The sequence below is a fragment of the Neovison vison genome, chromosome 4 (assembly GCF_020171115.1).
Source record: "Neovison vison isolate M4711 chromosome 4, ASM_NN_V1, whole genome shotgun sequence".
NCBI lineage: Eukaryota > Metazoa > Chordata > Mammalia > Carnivora > Mustelidae > Neogale > Neogale vison.
This window is the reverse complement of record NC_058094.1, coordinates 2,782,025-2,797,612: the sequence shown is the minus strand read 5'-3', so window position 1 is coordinate 2,797,612 and position 15,588 is coordinate 2,782,025. Positions and strand designations below refer to the sequence as shown.

The window sequence follows — 15,588 nt, the reverse complement described above, 5'->3', positions numbered from 1 at the left end:
GGGCCCTACGTGCCGGCCTCCCCTCCCTCCCCGTGTGTCCAGGGACCACCCACGCCCCGCCTTGCGCGCGCGGCCCCTCCCCGAGTGCAGACGGTGCTGGGGTCCTCCTGTGCCGGCCGCCCGCTCCAGGCACGACCCTCCTGCTCTCATTTAATCCGCAGCACAGTGCACCGAGCCCGCCCTCCAGAGGAGGACGCGGGCAGTCGCACGGGCAGGGGGGTGACTTGCCCGGGGCCCCCAGCACACTGACCTGTGGGCAGTGGGCGTCGGTGCGATGTCGGTGCGCAGACGAACGATGCGCCCGCTGCTTGCCGGGCTCTGCCGGCCCCTGTCTCGCAAGACCCTTGCGTTCGCACCAGCTGCAGGTGAAGCCGCTGTCCCACCCCTCCCTCCCGACACCCCGAACCACCCACCCTGGGGGCCGGATTGCGGCCCCCCGTGACATGCCACTCGTACGCTCCGTGGCGGTCTGTGCCTCTGGAATCCCGGTGCCGGGTGCTTTCTCCAGCTGAGACCCCCCAGCTGAGACCCTCCCCCCGCCCCAGCACACACAAACGCTCGGCGCTGCAGCTTTTTCCTTCGTGAGCAGAGCCCGCGGCCGGTTCTGTTCTCGCTGTGGGTCCCTTCCCCCGGGCGGGGCGGGTCTCAGCACCTCTGCCACCTCAGCACGTCATGAACCGCGGACAGCAGGCCCCGGGAGCGGGGAGGGGGGTGTCCTGTGTGGACTGGGACTCCCAGAGACACCGGGGGCCTGTCTGCTGTGACTGGGGCCCCCAGTGGCATGGCGAGGGGACCATCCACACTGACTGGGACTCCGGAGGGAGCGTGGGCCGGGCGGTGGGGGAGCTCGTGCCGTCCAGGCCCCTGCCCTCTCGCCCCCGTCTGCAGGGGCCCACGCTGCTGATGATAGAAGCCGGGAGCGGCTGGGCCGGGAGGTGACACGGGCCTGTGGCTCTCTCTGCAGGACGCATCGTGTTTCTACAACGGCAAGGCGCACTGGGAGCCGTCCTGGCCGACGGCGGGCGTGGCTGGCTGCTTTGTCCCCTTCGCCGTGTGCGTGGTCTCCAAGCTGCCCTATTACAACGCCCTCAAGGACTGCCTGTCCTGGTGAGCCGCGCGTCCCGCGTGTCCACGAGGCCGCCCCGGTGCTGGCGGGTGGTGGACGGGCTCTGCTGTGGCTCCGGGAGCTCCCGTGAAGGCCCAGAGGCTTCCGGAGGTGGTAGTGTGTGGGCGCTCGGCCAGACAAGGGAGGGCGAAGCCAAGCTGTGGGGAGTAAAATTGGTGCAGACGATTTGATGTTTGGTTTTTCAAAAAGACGCGCATGAGAAATGGCTCTTCCGGCTGAGACTGTCAGGAGGCTACCCCCGTCAGGCCTGGCAGTTCACGGGCAGTTGACGAATCACCTCCCTTGGTGGCATCTTCACATTCACGCTGGCACCCAGTAGGAGGCCTGAGGACCTAGAGAACTTATGGCGACTGCAGAGAGCGTCGCGCTCGCTGCCCGCGGTCGGGGGACGATGGTGGCGCGCAGACACGGTCCAGCCCCTGGCCACACGCGCCCTGGCCGCCTGGTTTTCATTCTCTCCAAGTTCTAGTTTTGGAACTCGCAGTGGTTTCATGAAAGACGGGGCGGTCCGCGGAGGCTCGCCTCCATGCCGTAATACCCACCGCCACCCCTGGCAAGTCACAGGCTTCTAGAAAGAGAGTCATTTAGGTTCTCGGCCTGCGGTCAGAGGGACGAGCAGGATCCTTCCCGGCCGAGCTCAGGATCCATGGAACTCAAGTGCCAGCGCCTTCACGTTTCAGCTTTCCAAGTGCGGCTTGTCTGTGCGCAGGGCGTGGGTCCAGCCTGCGTCTCACTGCCCGGCACGAAACGCCTCGTAGGACAGAGCGCGCCCTCGGTCTCCCGCCGGGGCAGCCTCAGTGGAGCGCGTGCGCGTGGGCATGGCGTGGGCAGTGATGGGATGAGAAGGTAGGGAGGGTCCCCGTTTCTTTAGTTAACCCTTCATCTTCAGCACCGGAGGGTAGAGGGCACATCTGCCCATCTGCAGTTTCCCCTTCGGGGAGGCAGGGCGGGTGATCCCCCCTTCCTCCAACGGAACAGGTCTGCCCGCACAGCGCCCGCCTCTGAGGACGACACCGCCTGTGCCTTCTCGGGTCGTTCCCGTACCACTGGCAGCAGATGCCGTCCTGCTGGACACTGAGGCACATGAGTGTTTAACTTGAAAAACGTGTTCGGTTTCCCTGCTTCTCGAGTTTTCTCTCTCGGTGGTCGTTGCTACGGAACGGGAACTAGAAAATAGAAAAAAACAAATGACAGCAAACCAAAAAGCAGTTTATAAATGTAGATTTATAGATTTTTAAAATCTGTTTTTCTGCTATCATGGCAGCATGTAAACTGTGCCTCTGTGGACAGAACTTGGGAGAGGATGCTTAGCTGGGTGTGGAGAATTGGGTTATGGAAAGTCTTTGTTCTCTTGGGTTTTTTTTTTTAACTCAATACTATTCTTTTACCATAAGTAACATACAGAAGGACTATTGAATTATCTCTAAATTCTGACACTGACTCCAGGAAGAGCTATGATTTGTTACTTAAAGGAAGAGTGTTCGCACTTGGCTTGCGGGCATGCGTGGAGGACGAGGCTGGGGTCCGGCCCAGGGCACCGAGGAGGGTGTCCGGCACGGTTGGCTGAAATTTTCCAAGTGTAGACACCGTGTCACCACTACTGCCGTTAACACAGAAAACATTTCCACCCCGCACAAAAGTCCCCTCAGGCCTTGTGGTCGCTTCCCAGCGACCCGCATACACCCGGATTTTTTTTGACAAATATAGTACAGTCCTGTAAATGTATTTTCTCTTTCTTAAAATTTTCTTAAAACCGTTTTCTTTTCTGCAGCTGACTTTACTGTAAGAACACAGCATATAATGCATGTAAGACACGACTGCCTGTTCGTCCACTGGGTCACGGGTCATGCTTCTGGTCGGCAGTGAGCAATTAGTAGTTCAGCTTTTTGATGGGGTGGGAAGTTCTATGCAGGCTTTCAGCTGCGTGGGGGGAATGGGTGCCTTTAACCCCTCACATTGGTCAAGGGCCAACCATACTTCAAAAGTCAGAATGCATTTGGGAAACAAACGTGGTCAAGCACTTGCTTTTGAGATGTTTACTTGCTGCTGAAGTAGGACCCAGGCAGAAGATGGCACGAATTCCTGCTGCGGAACCAACACCCACAGCAAGAAACAGAACGTGGCCGGACCCCACCCCCCAACACCCCACACTCCCTGTACCCCCTCTGCAGGCAGGCCCCCCCCCGACCCTGGGCGACCGTGCCCTGCCGTCTCACGTCCAGGGTTGTCCCCATTGCCGGACGGCCCCAGAGCTGCCGGCAGACACATGAGCACAGAGTAGAAATACTACGATGACCATTGGAGGCTCGTACTTATTTTGTGATTTGATGTTTTTTTTCTTTTAGTTTATTGACTCATCTGAAGCTCTGTAAAGATTTCGAAGTTGACAATCACATAAAAGATTTTGCTGCAAAACTGTCTTTAATACCTAGCCCGCCACCTGGACCCCTTCATTTGGTAATTAAATCTGGAATTTTGTCTTTTCTTTGCAAATAGCTCAAGTCATATGATGATGGTGGTTTTAATGTTTTAAACTATTTCTTACGTTCTGGTGTGTTTTAATTAGGCTTCTTGGGTTCCTTACAGAATCATCTGATTACACAGTTTCTAAAGATGAGTTTGCCCGGCGGCCCGTGATACATAGTGTTGAGCTGGTGGTGGCCCCGTTAGTGCTTAACACACCTATGCTTTACTTGCAGAAAACATACAGAATTTACTTCAATTACAAATTTCCCTTTGGTTTATTTGTCTGGCATATTGAGTATTACATTGACTCATGTTTTCTCCTGTCCACGGTGATTCACGAAAAGTACCCAGCTTATTTTTTGGTTTTTCCCAGTGCCACTGTGTTGTTGATTGACTGGCCAAGCTTCCTGGGGATCTGGGTTTCCCTGGCATGCTCGTCCTGAAACGTGGTTGGCTCTACGTGAGGGTTTTGGGCTAAGGAGAGCTGTGGGCAAAGGCAGCCCACGTTCCCCCTTGGCTGAGTAATGGGCCAGATAGCCAAGCTGTGGGGACACCTGTCTGGCTCAGCAGTTTCCAGACTGACGCAACCACCCGGTGCTTCCTCGTTCTCCGAGAGGTGCCCGCCAAGTTACTGTCTCGACGCAGATGTAAATGTCGACCCTGTTCCGCTCAGTCCCTTCTGGGAGATGAGACAGATCTCCGTTCCCTACGTATGGTTATTCACAGTTGGAAAGATTTGTTTAATTTTGCAGGAGACGTGGGATTATGAACTTAAATTGTATATTTTTAATATCACCCTACAGTGTGTGGGGTCGGGGGGAATCCTGCCTGATGCATTCCAGGCCCAGAGACAAAGCAGGTTGCCTGCATACCTTGGTTCCGCTCCCAGAATCCTGTGTAGGGACATTTGGTGGGTACTTGTTTTGTGCAAGGCCCTCATCTTTATTATGTGGATAATGGTATTTTTTTATGATTCAGCGAAGTCATCAGAGTTTCCCTGCTTGTTCAATTCAGTCAACAAGTATTCCCTGAGGACCAGCTAAGCAGGGAACAAAACCAAGTATGGGACAGTCTGAGGGTTGGCCGTCGGTATTGGGTTCTGCCTTCGAGCGTGAGTAAGGCTCGAACCTGTACCAATCTTCGTCCCTCGGAATCTTGCATTGAGTCATATGTGGTTCTCCGACTTTTGCTGCCCTCATGAGAAAGCTTCCTGGGAGTCATTCTGGGTGCCTCTTCTCTTCACCCCTGCGTTCCCTCCATCACTCACCCCTGACGGGCCAGCTCCTGGCATTTGCCTGTAGTCCCCCCCCCCCACCACCAATGCAGGGCTACGGGCTTCTCCCATCTGTGTGACCTGAGGAGCCGCAGGTCTGTCCACGTCCATTCTTCACCCTTCGTTCAGTTCATGCTTTGCACAGTGGCTGCAGAGACTGTTAACATCGCTCCGTTGGGCTCTCCTTTTATGCTTAAAACCCCAAATGGCTTCTTGCTGTGTACCTAGCCAGTCCTACCTCTCTGGCCCCTGTGTCATCACCGTCCTCCTCTGTCTGTATCCTCACCCCCTTGCTCGCTGTTGTCCAGCCACACTGGGTGTCCCTCCGTCCCTCATGGCTGCTGCCCCAGGGCCCTTGCACATGCTGTTCCTGGAAGTCAGGTTCTTCGCGACAGCCTCTGTGACCGCCCACCTCATCTCCATGCCCTGTCCCCTTTCCGCGGAGCCCAGCCCTCTCTGTAGTTGGGGCTCATGCACGTGTTTTGCTTCATGTCCCTCTTCTCTGTTGGCCTCTGAGCTGCATGAGGAAGGAGCCCCCTGCCGAGCTGCATGTGTTACCACACCCGCCCTGCCCTTACTGCTCCCACAGTTGTGGAGCGGAAGAAGGAACGGATGGGTCGTGTTTTGGTGTTAGCCTGCCGTGCTCTCAGAGTGGGGCCTGCCTCTCGCTTCTGGTGCGTCTGTCCGAATGAGCTGAGCCCGGCTCAGGCCTGCTATTGTGACCTTCCCTTTGCAGCCTCACCAGCTCTGAGGCTGAGATGGGGCCCTGGCCCATCTTCGGGGGTGTTGAACCACCGTGGCTGTCCCTTGTTTCTGAGACACGCGAGGCCAAGGTTCTCCTCTAATCCAGGAGCCGGTTCAGGAATTTCCAGAACCCACTGCAAACAAACGTCGGTGGCTGGTGGTCAGGAGCTGCAGTTCCTGTGAGTCAAGTGTGGGGTCATCTCCGGTCCGGGTCGGAAGAGGCGGCGCCCAGCCTCAGCCCGGCCTGGCGCCTGGACCACTGGCCCGAGGGCAGGAAGGACACCCCACGGCCCCGGCTTGCTCTGCTGCTTCTCTGCCCACCAGTGGCTCTGACCTCATGGGCTTTCAGAGCTCGGGCCGAGTTACTGGGTGTGAACGCGGAACGTGCCTTTCCCTTCTCACTGTACCTGACTCACTTCCTGTGTTGCTCTCGGTGGGGGCCCATGTTTGTCTGGGGCTGCAGTCAAGCGAAGCATAGAAAGTGTTTCTCTGAAGTGTCTGTGCCTCAGTTTCTTCCCCTGTGAGGTGGGGGGCCCCAGAGCCCAGCTCAGAGGGTGTGGGTCTCACGCGTGGCGAGGTCGCTGGCCGGGGGGCCCCGACAGCGTCCCTGGTAAGAATGATTGGCGTTTGTGTTTAGTTTTTATCTGTGGTTGGGAAGCTGGTCGACATGTTTGATTTTTTTTTTAAATATCGAGGGGAGTTTTCCACATACGCTTCACCATGTTTCCTAGTTCCTCGCCCCTGGGAGCGTGTAACTCTGCTCCTGCTTGTGCCGTTACTGTCCACACAGGCGCACCCGCCTTGTTTCTGACGCGTCCTGCTTCCGCAACCGGTGGGTGACAAGACGCTGCCCTCGGGGGCACTTGCAGAAAGTGGTCCTTTCTTGTCCTCTCTGTGCAAGCCGTCACACACGGCAGGGGTGACACAAACGGGAGGAGGTGTGGATGCTGAACATTCGTTCTGGAACCTTCTCTCGCGAGGGCTCTGCGTCTCTCTGTGTCTCTCGTGTGTCCTCTTCCATACGTTCCCTGGCGCGACCTTCTCTGTCCTCAGATTCTAATCTCCTCCCTGTGTTTTCAGCCCGGCCCTGCTCACACTCCGTTCTGCTTGTCCCCAGCTCCGGGGGTGCTGCTGGGGACCCTCCACAAGACTGGCACCCATGGCCAGGAGTGAACCTGCCAGCAAGCTGCAAGGCCCCTTGGTGGAGGGGCCCCTAACGTCCTCCTCCACCCACTGTGTCCTTTAACACAGAGCGGGCGTTTTGCAGATACCAAATTCGAATTGAAGTGTTATTTTGAAATACTATCACTTGGAAAAATAAAGTCTTTTCTGCGATTTCTTGAAGTGCATGTCTTTAAGGCTTTGACAGTTATGTTGAAAATATTAAGAGAATTCGTAATGTGCAGGAGCATTCTGGCTAGGATGAAGCTGACCGTGCTTGAGTTTGAGCCTGTGCTGACCGGAACACACGTCCGGCGTCACTCACTCTGCACCGACGGGCAGTTTGCTAGTGAGTTAGGGGTGCAGGCGAGACTGGCTGACGAAGGTCTTCAGTACTGGATCTGCGCGGGAGCCTTTCTCTGCGGTTGTGCGTGTCGAGACTGTTTGGTTCATGGGACATACACGGTGACAGCCTGAGTCTTCAAACACGTTCCCGAACTCAGACGCCTTTGGCGCCTAAACGGAGAGTCTGGGTGTCTTTCAGTCTCTACTAGGAGCGGCTCTAAACTAATTACGAACTTGGTCATCACAGATATTTAACATGAAGCCACTGCAGATCGTGTTTCCCTCCCGTGCGGACCCCGAGAGCCCGGTCGTCGACTTGGACCTCCACTTGCCGTTGCTGTGTTTCAGGCCCGAGAAGGTGCTGCAGGTATGTGTCCCTCCGGACCTGGGACAGCGTCTTGGTTGGCTTAGTGGGCATTTAACCTGTCGTCTGGAGGACAATTCCAGGGCACGTGTATTCCAGAATATTCCAGAATGTTCTGGAATGTTCCACTATGCACTGGGGATAGCTGCTTTTTGGCTTCAAGCAGACATTCAGGACAGTGCACGCCATTGACAAGTAGTGCTTTTTGGGGGGTTAAAGGGGCTTTTTGTTTTGGCACATGGAGCTGGGAAACTGGGTGAGAACTGGCTTCACACGCGTGGTCAGTGCTTGGAGCACGGGCGCAGGCATGTACACGGTGTTGTCGGTTTCCCCAGATCCTGACGTGCCTCCTCACGGAGCAGCGGATCGTGTTCTTCTCCTCCAGCTGGGCTCTGCTGCCGCTGGTGGCCGAGTGCTTCCTGGCCTACCTGCACCCGTTGCAGTGGCAGCACACGTTCGTGCCCGTCCTGTCGCGCCAGATGCTGGACTTCGTCATGGCGCCGACGTCCTTCCTCATGGGCTGCCACCTCGACCACTTTGACGAAGTCAGCAAGGTTAGACCTCGACCGTTCACTGGTGAATGTCAGATCCTTGTGACCCCTGCGGGGACCGGGAGAAGTGGCTTCAAAAGGGTCCCGCCAGGAGGGCCGCGTGCTCCAGCCACAGGGAGATGGTGGTCCCTCCCGTCCCTGGGGCTCGTGCCCCTGGTGCCACGAATACACACAGGGTGCTAGTTGCACCATCCGCCTGTGCCTCTGGGTGTGTCCAAGGCTGTAGGGTCTTGGGCGCTGCGACCCTGTGCTGCCTGCCGACCCGCTTAAATTCCCAGGGTTCCATGGCTTCCTGCAGCTCCAGCGAGCAGAGCGCCGGCATCTGCGCCGATGGGGCCTGCTCTCTGGCCGAGCCGTGGCCGCTTTCTCCTTTTGTGGCCTCAAGTGAGGTGCCAGACCTTGCTGAGCCTCAGCTTCCTTGACTCTGAATGACTCGTCCTCCTGGACTGGGCTCCGTGCGGGGACCATTCCACACCCGTGGACACGGCCAGCGTCCCCGCTCCCCGTCTCGTGTTTCTCTGGCTGAGCTTCTGTGGTTCCGTTCTGCTGGGGACCCTCCTGCTGGAAGGTCCTGTCCATGCCACGCATCGCTTACAGTGCCGGTGGGTGTGGGCCTCGCCGCACGCAGTGACCTTTCACTCGCTGTGGCTGACCCGCACCAGCGTGTTCGGCCCTCTTATCTCGCAGAGGTCAACTGGACACTCTGGTCGTCAGGGCTGGGGTCCCCGACAAGAAAGCAGAAAAGCCGGGCAGCTGAGACCAATCCGCAGTGGCACCCGGCTTGACACCTTAGATGAGACCACAGTGGTGTCCTGTCTAGCCGCTTCTGCGGGAGTGATGTTTTTGAAACATCCTGAAACAACACCATTAACCCTGAAACACGGGTCACCGTCAAGTGAGACCGTCTCTGGTTGTCAGCCCATGAGACAGCAGCAGGTGAACAGTGACCTGCTGGTAGATGCGTGCGTGGTCAGAGCCTCGCTGGTGCCCATGCTCAGGGGCTCAAGGTTTCTTTTTTTTTTTTTTTTTTTTAAGGTTTTTTTTTTTTTTTTTTCTGGACAGAGATCATAAGCAGGCAGAGAGGCAGGTAGAGAGACAGGAGGAGGCAGGCTCCCTGCTGAGCAGAGAGCCCGATGTGGGGCTCCATCCAGGACCCTAGGATCAGGACCTGAGCCGAAGGCAGAGGCTTTAGCCCACTGAGCCACCCAGGTGCCCCTCAAGATGGTTTCTCAAAAGAGCTTATAAAAAGTCTAAACTCTGAACACCAGAACGGTAGCCCTCTTGCTCTCGGAGAGCTTTTTTTTTTTTAATTTTATTTATTTATTTGACAGGCAGAGATCACAAGTAGGCAGAGAGGCAGGCAGATAAAGAGAGAGGAGGAAGCAGGCTCCTCACTGAGCAGAGAGCCCGATGCGGGACTCGATCCCAGGACCCCGAGACCATGACCTGAGCCGAAGGCAGAGGCTTTAACCCTCTGAGCCCCCCAGGTGCGCCTCTCCGGGAGCTTCGCACCATCACGCGATAAACCTGGCCCCGCTGCCCGCCACTCTTCTTCTGGTCTCCCTCTTCATTCCTCGAAGTGTGTGACCAAGAACCCAGGCTCGGAGGGATCAAAACTCCCGTAACAGCAGTAACTGTGCCGGCCTCGCTGTCATGGCTGAGGTCGAAGGATCCAGTAGCACGTGGCATACAGTCAGTGCCTAATAACGTATATTTAGATGGTGAGCTCCTGTGGATTTGTGATACTGTGATGTCAGGCAGAGCGGGTTTGGCTTTCAAAAACACCTTTATGGGCGCCTGGGTGGCTCAGTGGGTTAAGCCGCTGCCTTCGGCTCAGGTCATGATCTCAGGGTCCTGGGATCGAGTCCCGCATCGGGCTCTCTGCTCAGCAGGGAGCCTGCTTCCTCCTCTTTCTCTCTGCCTGCCTCTCTGCCTATTTGTGATCTCTCTCTGTCAAATAAATAAATAAAATCTTTAAAAAAAAAAACACTTTTATTCACATAAAATACCACGAAGTTTGCCCGAGGAAAATGTGCAAGTCAGTGGCTCTTAGCAGCTTGGCAGAGTTGTGCCGATGGATTTTAGATGTTTTTGGCCCCATCGAGAAGACCCGAATGCCTTCGCATCACCCCCCATGGTCCTCCGGCCGCCCCCACCTCCGCGTGTCTCCGTGGATTTGTCCGTTCCGCACGTGTGGTTTTAGGGCCGTAACTGGCCTTGAGAGGCTGCCTTCGCTCAGCACAGCATTTTCTAGGTTCCGCGCCGTCCGTCCACATAGCCGTGGTTCTTGCTGCTGAATCAGATCTTATCGTGCGAATGTGCCACAGTTTCTTTGTCCGTCATCTGTCGACGGATGTTAGAATTGTTTCGACTTTAGACTGTCGTGACCGGTGCAGCCGCGAGCCGTCCTGTGCGTGTGAGCTCCCGTGCGGACCTGTGCTGTCCCCTGCCATGGGCGGCAGACGCTCACCGTCCAGCCACATTCTCCACCCCCACCCCCCGCGCTGTGCATTTCTGTCCTCCTGTCCGTCCTGGCGAGGGGGACGTGGCGTCTCACTGTGGATGTGGTGTGCGTTTCCCCGGCGACGAACACCAGAGCACGTGCACGTGCCCTGCTTCCCGTCAGCGCTCACCGCTGGTGCTGTCACGTGCAGCCTGGAGCGTTTCGGAGCGAATCCCGGGAAGGTGCTCGGGGCCCTGTGGGGACTCGCCGCTCCTGGGGAAGAGCCGGTTCTCGCGGCATTCTTGCCAAAGCCAGTGACTCACCAAGTAACAAACAGATTTTGTGGAAAGGCCATTCAGACCTTCATGGAAGGAATGGAAAACGTCTCCCAGTCTGCCCGCAAATGAGGAAGAAATCAGGCTGTGCTCTCAAGTTGAAAATGTGTGCCTTTTTTTAGACCTTAAGAAAAAACCACCTTGTTTCAGGCCGTTCCCCCGGGAACCTTCATGGGCACGTCCAGCCGGCAGCTCCCACCCGCAGTCAGGAAGGAAGCCTACTCAGGATTTACGTGTTCTGGAAGATTCAGGACAGGCAGCATGCTGGAGAGCGTGTTCGGTTTGGACGTTTTCCTCCGTGGGGCCGGGGACTCGGATGCTGTCGTGCGGCACGCATGTGCAAGAATGTTCATGAGGGGCCGCACGGCCCACCTCGCCCTGTCAGCCATGTGTTTGGGCCGGAAGACGACGTGTGCTCGGTTCCCATGCCGCCTGGACACGCATTCAGTGTGGGGCCGTCAGAGCGCCCGGGGGCTGCCAGGGCGGGACTCGGTGCCTGTGTATCTCGTCACACATCAGGCTTGACCAGGAACCTGGTACACAGTGCAGGAATCCTAAGTGTGTGCTCCTTGAGCTCGGGGCCCGGCCCACCCCCAGCCCTGGAATGTTCTCTCCAGGCTCCCTGAAGTGGCCGGCAGTGTTTGTACCCGGGTTGGGGAAAGCCAGAGACCCGTCTGGAGTCCTGACTCGGACTGGGGCGGGTTCCATCCAGTCTAGCTTGTGGACGTGACTCAGGGCAAGCCCGCGTTCCTTGGTGGGACAGTAGAAGGCGCAGTATGTGATTCATCCGCGGTGACGCTGCCGTAGGGAACGCAAAGTGTGTTTTTGTGTTTTCAAAGGCGCGTGCAAATGCAGAATCTTAATCGATCTTTCTCAAACTTGCAGGAAGCTGATGGTCTAATTCTGATAAATATGGATAACGGGAGCGTCACGTGTTCTGATGACCGGGAGGTCGACGTCCCCGACATCCCCCTGCTGGCAGCGCACACGTTCATTCAGAGGTAAAGGAGGGGGTCGAGTGCGCCCGGACGGCTCCGGTCACTTCTGCGCTTCTTGCCCGTCTTACATTCCAGAGCCGAGCTTTTGTCTTTAGAGTTTGGAAGTTATTTGTGAGTGTTTTAAGGTGGAAGTCATTAGTCCTTGTTCTGAATGTGTCTAGATACCGGTTATGGCCCCACTGAGTCAGGTGACGGTCCTGACCCCAGAGACCTCCCACCCTCTCTGCCCTGTGGTCTGCCTGTGACTTTTGAGGTTCCCTTCCCCTCCCTTCTGCCCTCTTCTACTCTCCCTCCCCTCCCCCCTCCCTCCTCCCTCCTCCCTCCCCCCTCCTTCCTCCCCTCCCCTCCCTACTTCCCTCCCTTCCCTCGCCCCCCCCCACCACAGACGTGTATACAGACCCACATGATGCCCCCACGGGGCAGGATCTGTGAGCTGCCCCTCCGCCATACAGCGCAGAGGTGGGTGCCTCCCCGAGTGAGCGAGACGTTGTCCTGTCTGGGTTCAGGGTCAGGTTGACTAAGGTCAACCCCCATCAGCGCTCTTACCGCCTTGGCCACATCGGGCAGCCACAGCTTCTTCCTGGAAGGGCCAGGGTAGGCTCTGGCCTGTGTCGTGTGGGGCTCCAGGACTTTCTTGCTGGAGCTGCTTCTGGGGTGGGGAAGGAGCTGACGTTCCTGTCTGCCGGGACGGTCCCCGGGTGGGGGTGGGGCGTGTGGCTGCCCCTGGGTGTGTGCAGGGCAGAGGAGCAGGGTGTGGGGTGGAGTGTCTCCGGCGTGAGCACGGGGAAGCCAGCATTCGCCACTGTTCACATCTTGGTGAGCAGAAGCCGCCTCGCCCGGCTCTGGGAGTCTGACGATTTGGCGCTGCCGGGCCTGGTGTCTGGTGGTTCCCAAGCATGCGCTTCGGTGGCACGTCCCCCGTGGGATGGGGGCCCTCTGCTCGTCCGTGTGGTGGTGTCCGATTCGAGGACAGACCCGGTGGCTTGTGTCTGGCCCCCACCTGGTGGGACGTGCCTCCTACAGCCTCAGCCACGTGAGTTAACCCGGTACGGGCGTGGCGCCTCGTGAAGGCTCCCGGGCCGCTCCAGGCGACGGTGGTCACTGTCCCTGAGGTCCTGGGGTGCTGGGGTGTCCGCACAGGGCCTTTGGTGGAGCGGGACAGGAAGCAGCGCCCTTTCCCGAGAGCCCTGCTCCTCCTCACCCTCTCTGTCCGTCTTCCTCTTCCTCACCTTCATCTGTGTTCACGGTGTCCTCCCTGCTCCCCGACCTCCCCGGCGCAGGACAGGGGCCCCAGCTCTCCCGGGCGGAGTGTTGCGGAGTGCCCAGGCAGGAGGGCCAGCCTTCTCCTCCGGCGGAGGGGTTGTCCCTGCACACAGCATGCAGGGGGAGGCCGTGGCCCCAGGCAGCACCACGATTCTGTATGGATTCCCTCCCCGCCGTGCCCCTGTGCTGCCGGGTGCACGGCCAGCTCAGGTTCCTTCTGACTGGGGGGTACCTGAACGGGTCAGCTGGGGTCGGTGGGGCTGGGACACCATCCCCAGGAACAGCTTCTTGTCACACGCAGGGGTGAATCTAGAGCGCTCCCCAGCCCGCCCTGGCCCTGCTGGCTACTGGACCTGGTCTCAGCCTGCCTCCCCGCCCACCCCTCCCACAACTCCTGCTCCTGCGGGGCCTCCAGCTGCTGGCTGGCCGCCCCCTACCTGCTTGGGGCATTCCCGTCTGTCTGGCGTCTCACCTTGCAGGACTAGGATCCTCGAGAGGCCCCCTCCAGCCACCAGCGGGCTCTTTTCCGGCTGTCCTGGCCTCCGACCCTCCCCCTGCCCCATGATCTCCTATTTGGGGTGTGCTCCTCTGTTTTTCTTTTTCTTCCCTCTTGAACGTAAGCCCCACCCTGCAGCTTGGCCTGTGGTCCCCACGCAGCCCACGCCCAGATGGCACCTGGCGTTTGGGGGCGCTCAGGAAACACGGGGCGGACACAAGTGCATTGGGTGTGTGTCTCCTGCAGTAACCCGCATGCTTGCTGGATGGTCTCCAGAGCTGCGGCCTTGATCGTGCTGGGGAGGCGGGGGACCCCGGGGTGGCCGGATGCCGGCGTCTGGAGAGCGGGTGGCCGCGAGCGGTGACACCAAGGCCCTTGGGTCTGTCTGGTCCTGCCAGTCGGGGCACGGTGGTGGGCAGCCCTGGCCGGGAGGCAGCCTGCGCTGGGAAAAAAAACTTTTTTGCCGGCGGCCTCGGCACGGGTGAGCTGTTCGTGTGGAGCAGGAACCAGACGCTCCGGGCGTGTGTTTGCCGTCCCGGCACGGAAGTTCCCGACGCGCCTTCCCAGCACCCAGAGTGTCAGTGCCCCTGGGAGCGCTCTCCGCCCGCGAGCGTGGTCCCGGCCTGCGGTGCTCAGCGTCCCGCCGTCCTTCCCAGGGTCCAGAGCCTGCGGCTGCACCACGAGCTGGACCTCGCGCACCTGGGCGCCAGCACGGACCTGAACGAGGGGCGCGCGCGCCGGCGGGCCTGGCAGCGGAGCCTCAACTGCCAGGTGCAGCACGCGGCGCTGCAGCTGCTGGTGGACGTCTTCAGGTACCGGAGAGCTGCGGCGGGCAGCCCCGGGTGGACGCGGCTGAGGTCCTCGCCCCTCTGACCCCGGGCCGCCGGTGGGGGCTCATGCCGGCTGTGGCCCGGGGCCAGCCTGGGGTGGGGACATCGGGTCACTGCGGGAACGAAGCTGGCCCCCCCAGCCCCCCAGCGGGCGGCAGCACTCAGGATCTGTCCCCGTCAGGAGGCCTCCCTCTGTCTCCACTCCTGCGGGTGCCGCTGTCCTGCAGGGCCCGGATGGAGCCTTTGTCTTTCGGGGGCTGCGTTCTTAGCCAGCGGGACTCCCCGTAGGACAAAGAAGTGATCAGGAGACAACAGGCCCGTGTGTCGTAGCAGGTTGTGTCCCTTGCTCGAACGGCATAGTCAGTACAGACACGGATATGTTCTTTTAATTTTGTTCTTTTGGAATGAAATCTTTTGCAAACAAGGTTGTTTTGTTTTGTTTTCTTAACACCTTATAAGCTTGACGAATTGTAAAAAAGCAGAGACTGAATACAGAGGGTCAACTCCGTGTCCCTCAGACAAGCGTTCCCTTGTCAACAGAAGGAAAGCGTTGAGGGTCCAACACAGGGAATGTGGCCCGTGGGCTCGCTGACCCCCGTGGAGACTGTACTTAGCCGCGGCAGATCATAGGTGTTCACACCCAGGGTCGGCCTGTCCGGGGTCGCCCCCTCGTGTCCTCTTTGTCATCTGCAGGAGGAAGGAGGGGCTGGAAGGGGAAGAGGGCTGTGAGGGTCCCTGGGGAGGGGAAGCCAGGCTTGTCCCAAAGCAGCTGGAGGAAAGGGCGCGCCCCAACCCAGCCCTGCCGGCACGCGGGACCGGGCTTGCAAACTGTGTCCTTTTGGTCCTTTCTGTGCTGCCAAATCACCATGGCTGTCTCCCGTATTGAAGGATGCTTCCACACTTAGACCGTCTCTCTCGTTGTCAGGGACGTGAAGAACCACCTGAATTACGAGCACAGGGTGTTCAACAGCGAGGAGTTTCTCAAAACCAGGGCTCCGGGCGACCAGCGGTTCTACCGGCAGGTGAGGAGCGGGCGGGGCTGGTGCGCACTCGCGGGTCCTGTCCCACGCCCGGGTCTGTGATCATGGCACCAGGCGGGGACGCTCTCTCAGCGTGTTAGTGTTTCATGCAGTATTAGTGTTTCCAGAAAGTTCGTTCCAGCTTGGTTGGTTCCTTTGGACCCTCTGGCCCCA

General features: G+C 58.5%; 1 protein-coding gene across 2 annotated transcripts in view; it reads left to right on the top strand.

The window, feature by feature from the left end:
- DENND3 (DENN domain containing 3) overlaps positions 1-15,588 on the top strand; it is a 50,372-nt gene that overhangs the window by 8,618 nt on the left and 26,166 nt on the right. For both annotated transcript variants that reach the window (XM_044244868.1, XM_044244867.1), the window contains exons 4-10: positions 965-1,107; positions 3,472-3,583; positions 7,363-7,482; positions 7,815-8,033; positions 11,694-11,809; positions 14,222-14,377; positions 15,321-15,417. In XM_044244868.1, coding sequence (XP_044100803.1) covers positions 965-1,107; positions 3,472-3,583; positions 7,363-7,482; positions 7,815-8,033; positions 11,694-11,809; positions 14,222-14,377; positions 15,321-15,417 — 963 coding nt within the window. The remainder of the gene's footprint in view (positions 1-964; positions 1,108-3,471; positions 3,584-7,362; positions 7,483-7,814; positions 8,034-11,693; positions 11,810-14,221; positions 14,378-15,320; positions 15,418-15,588) is intronic.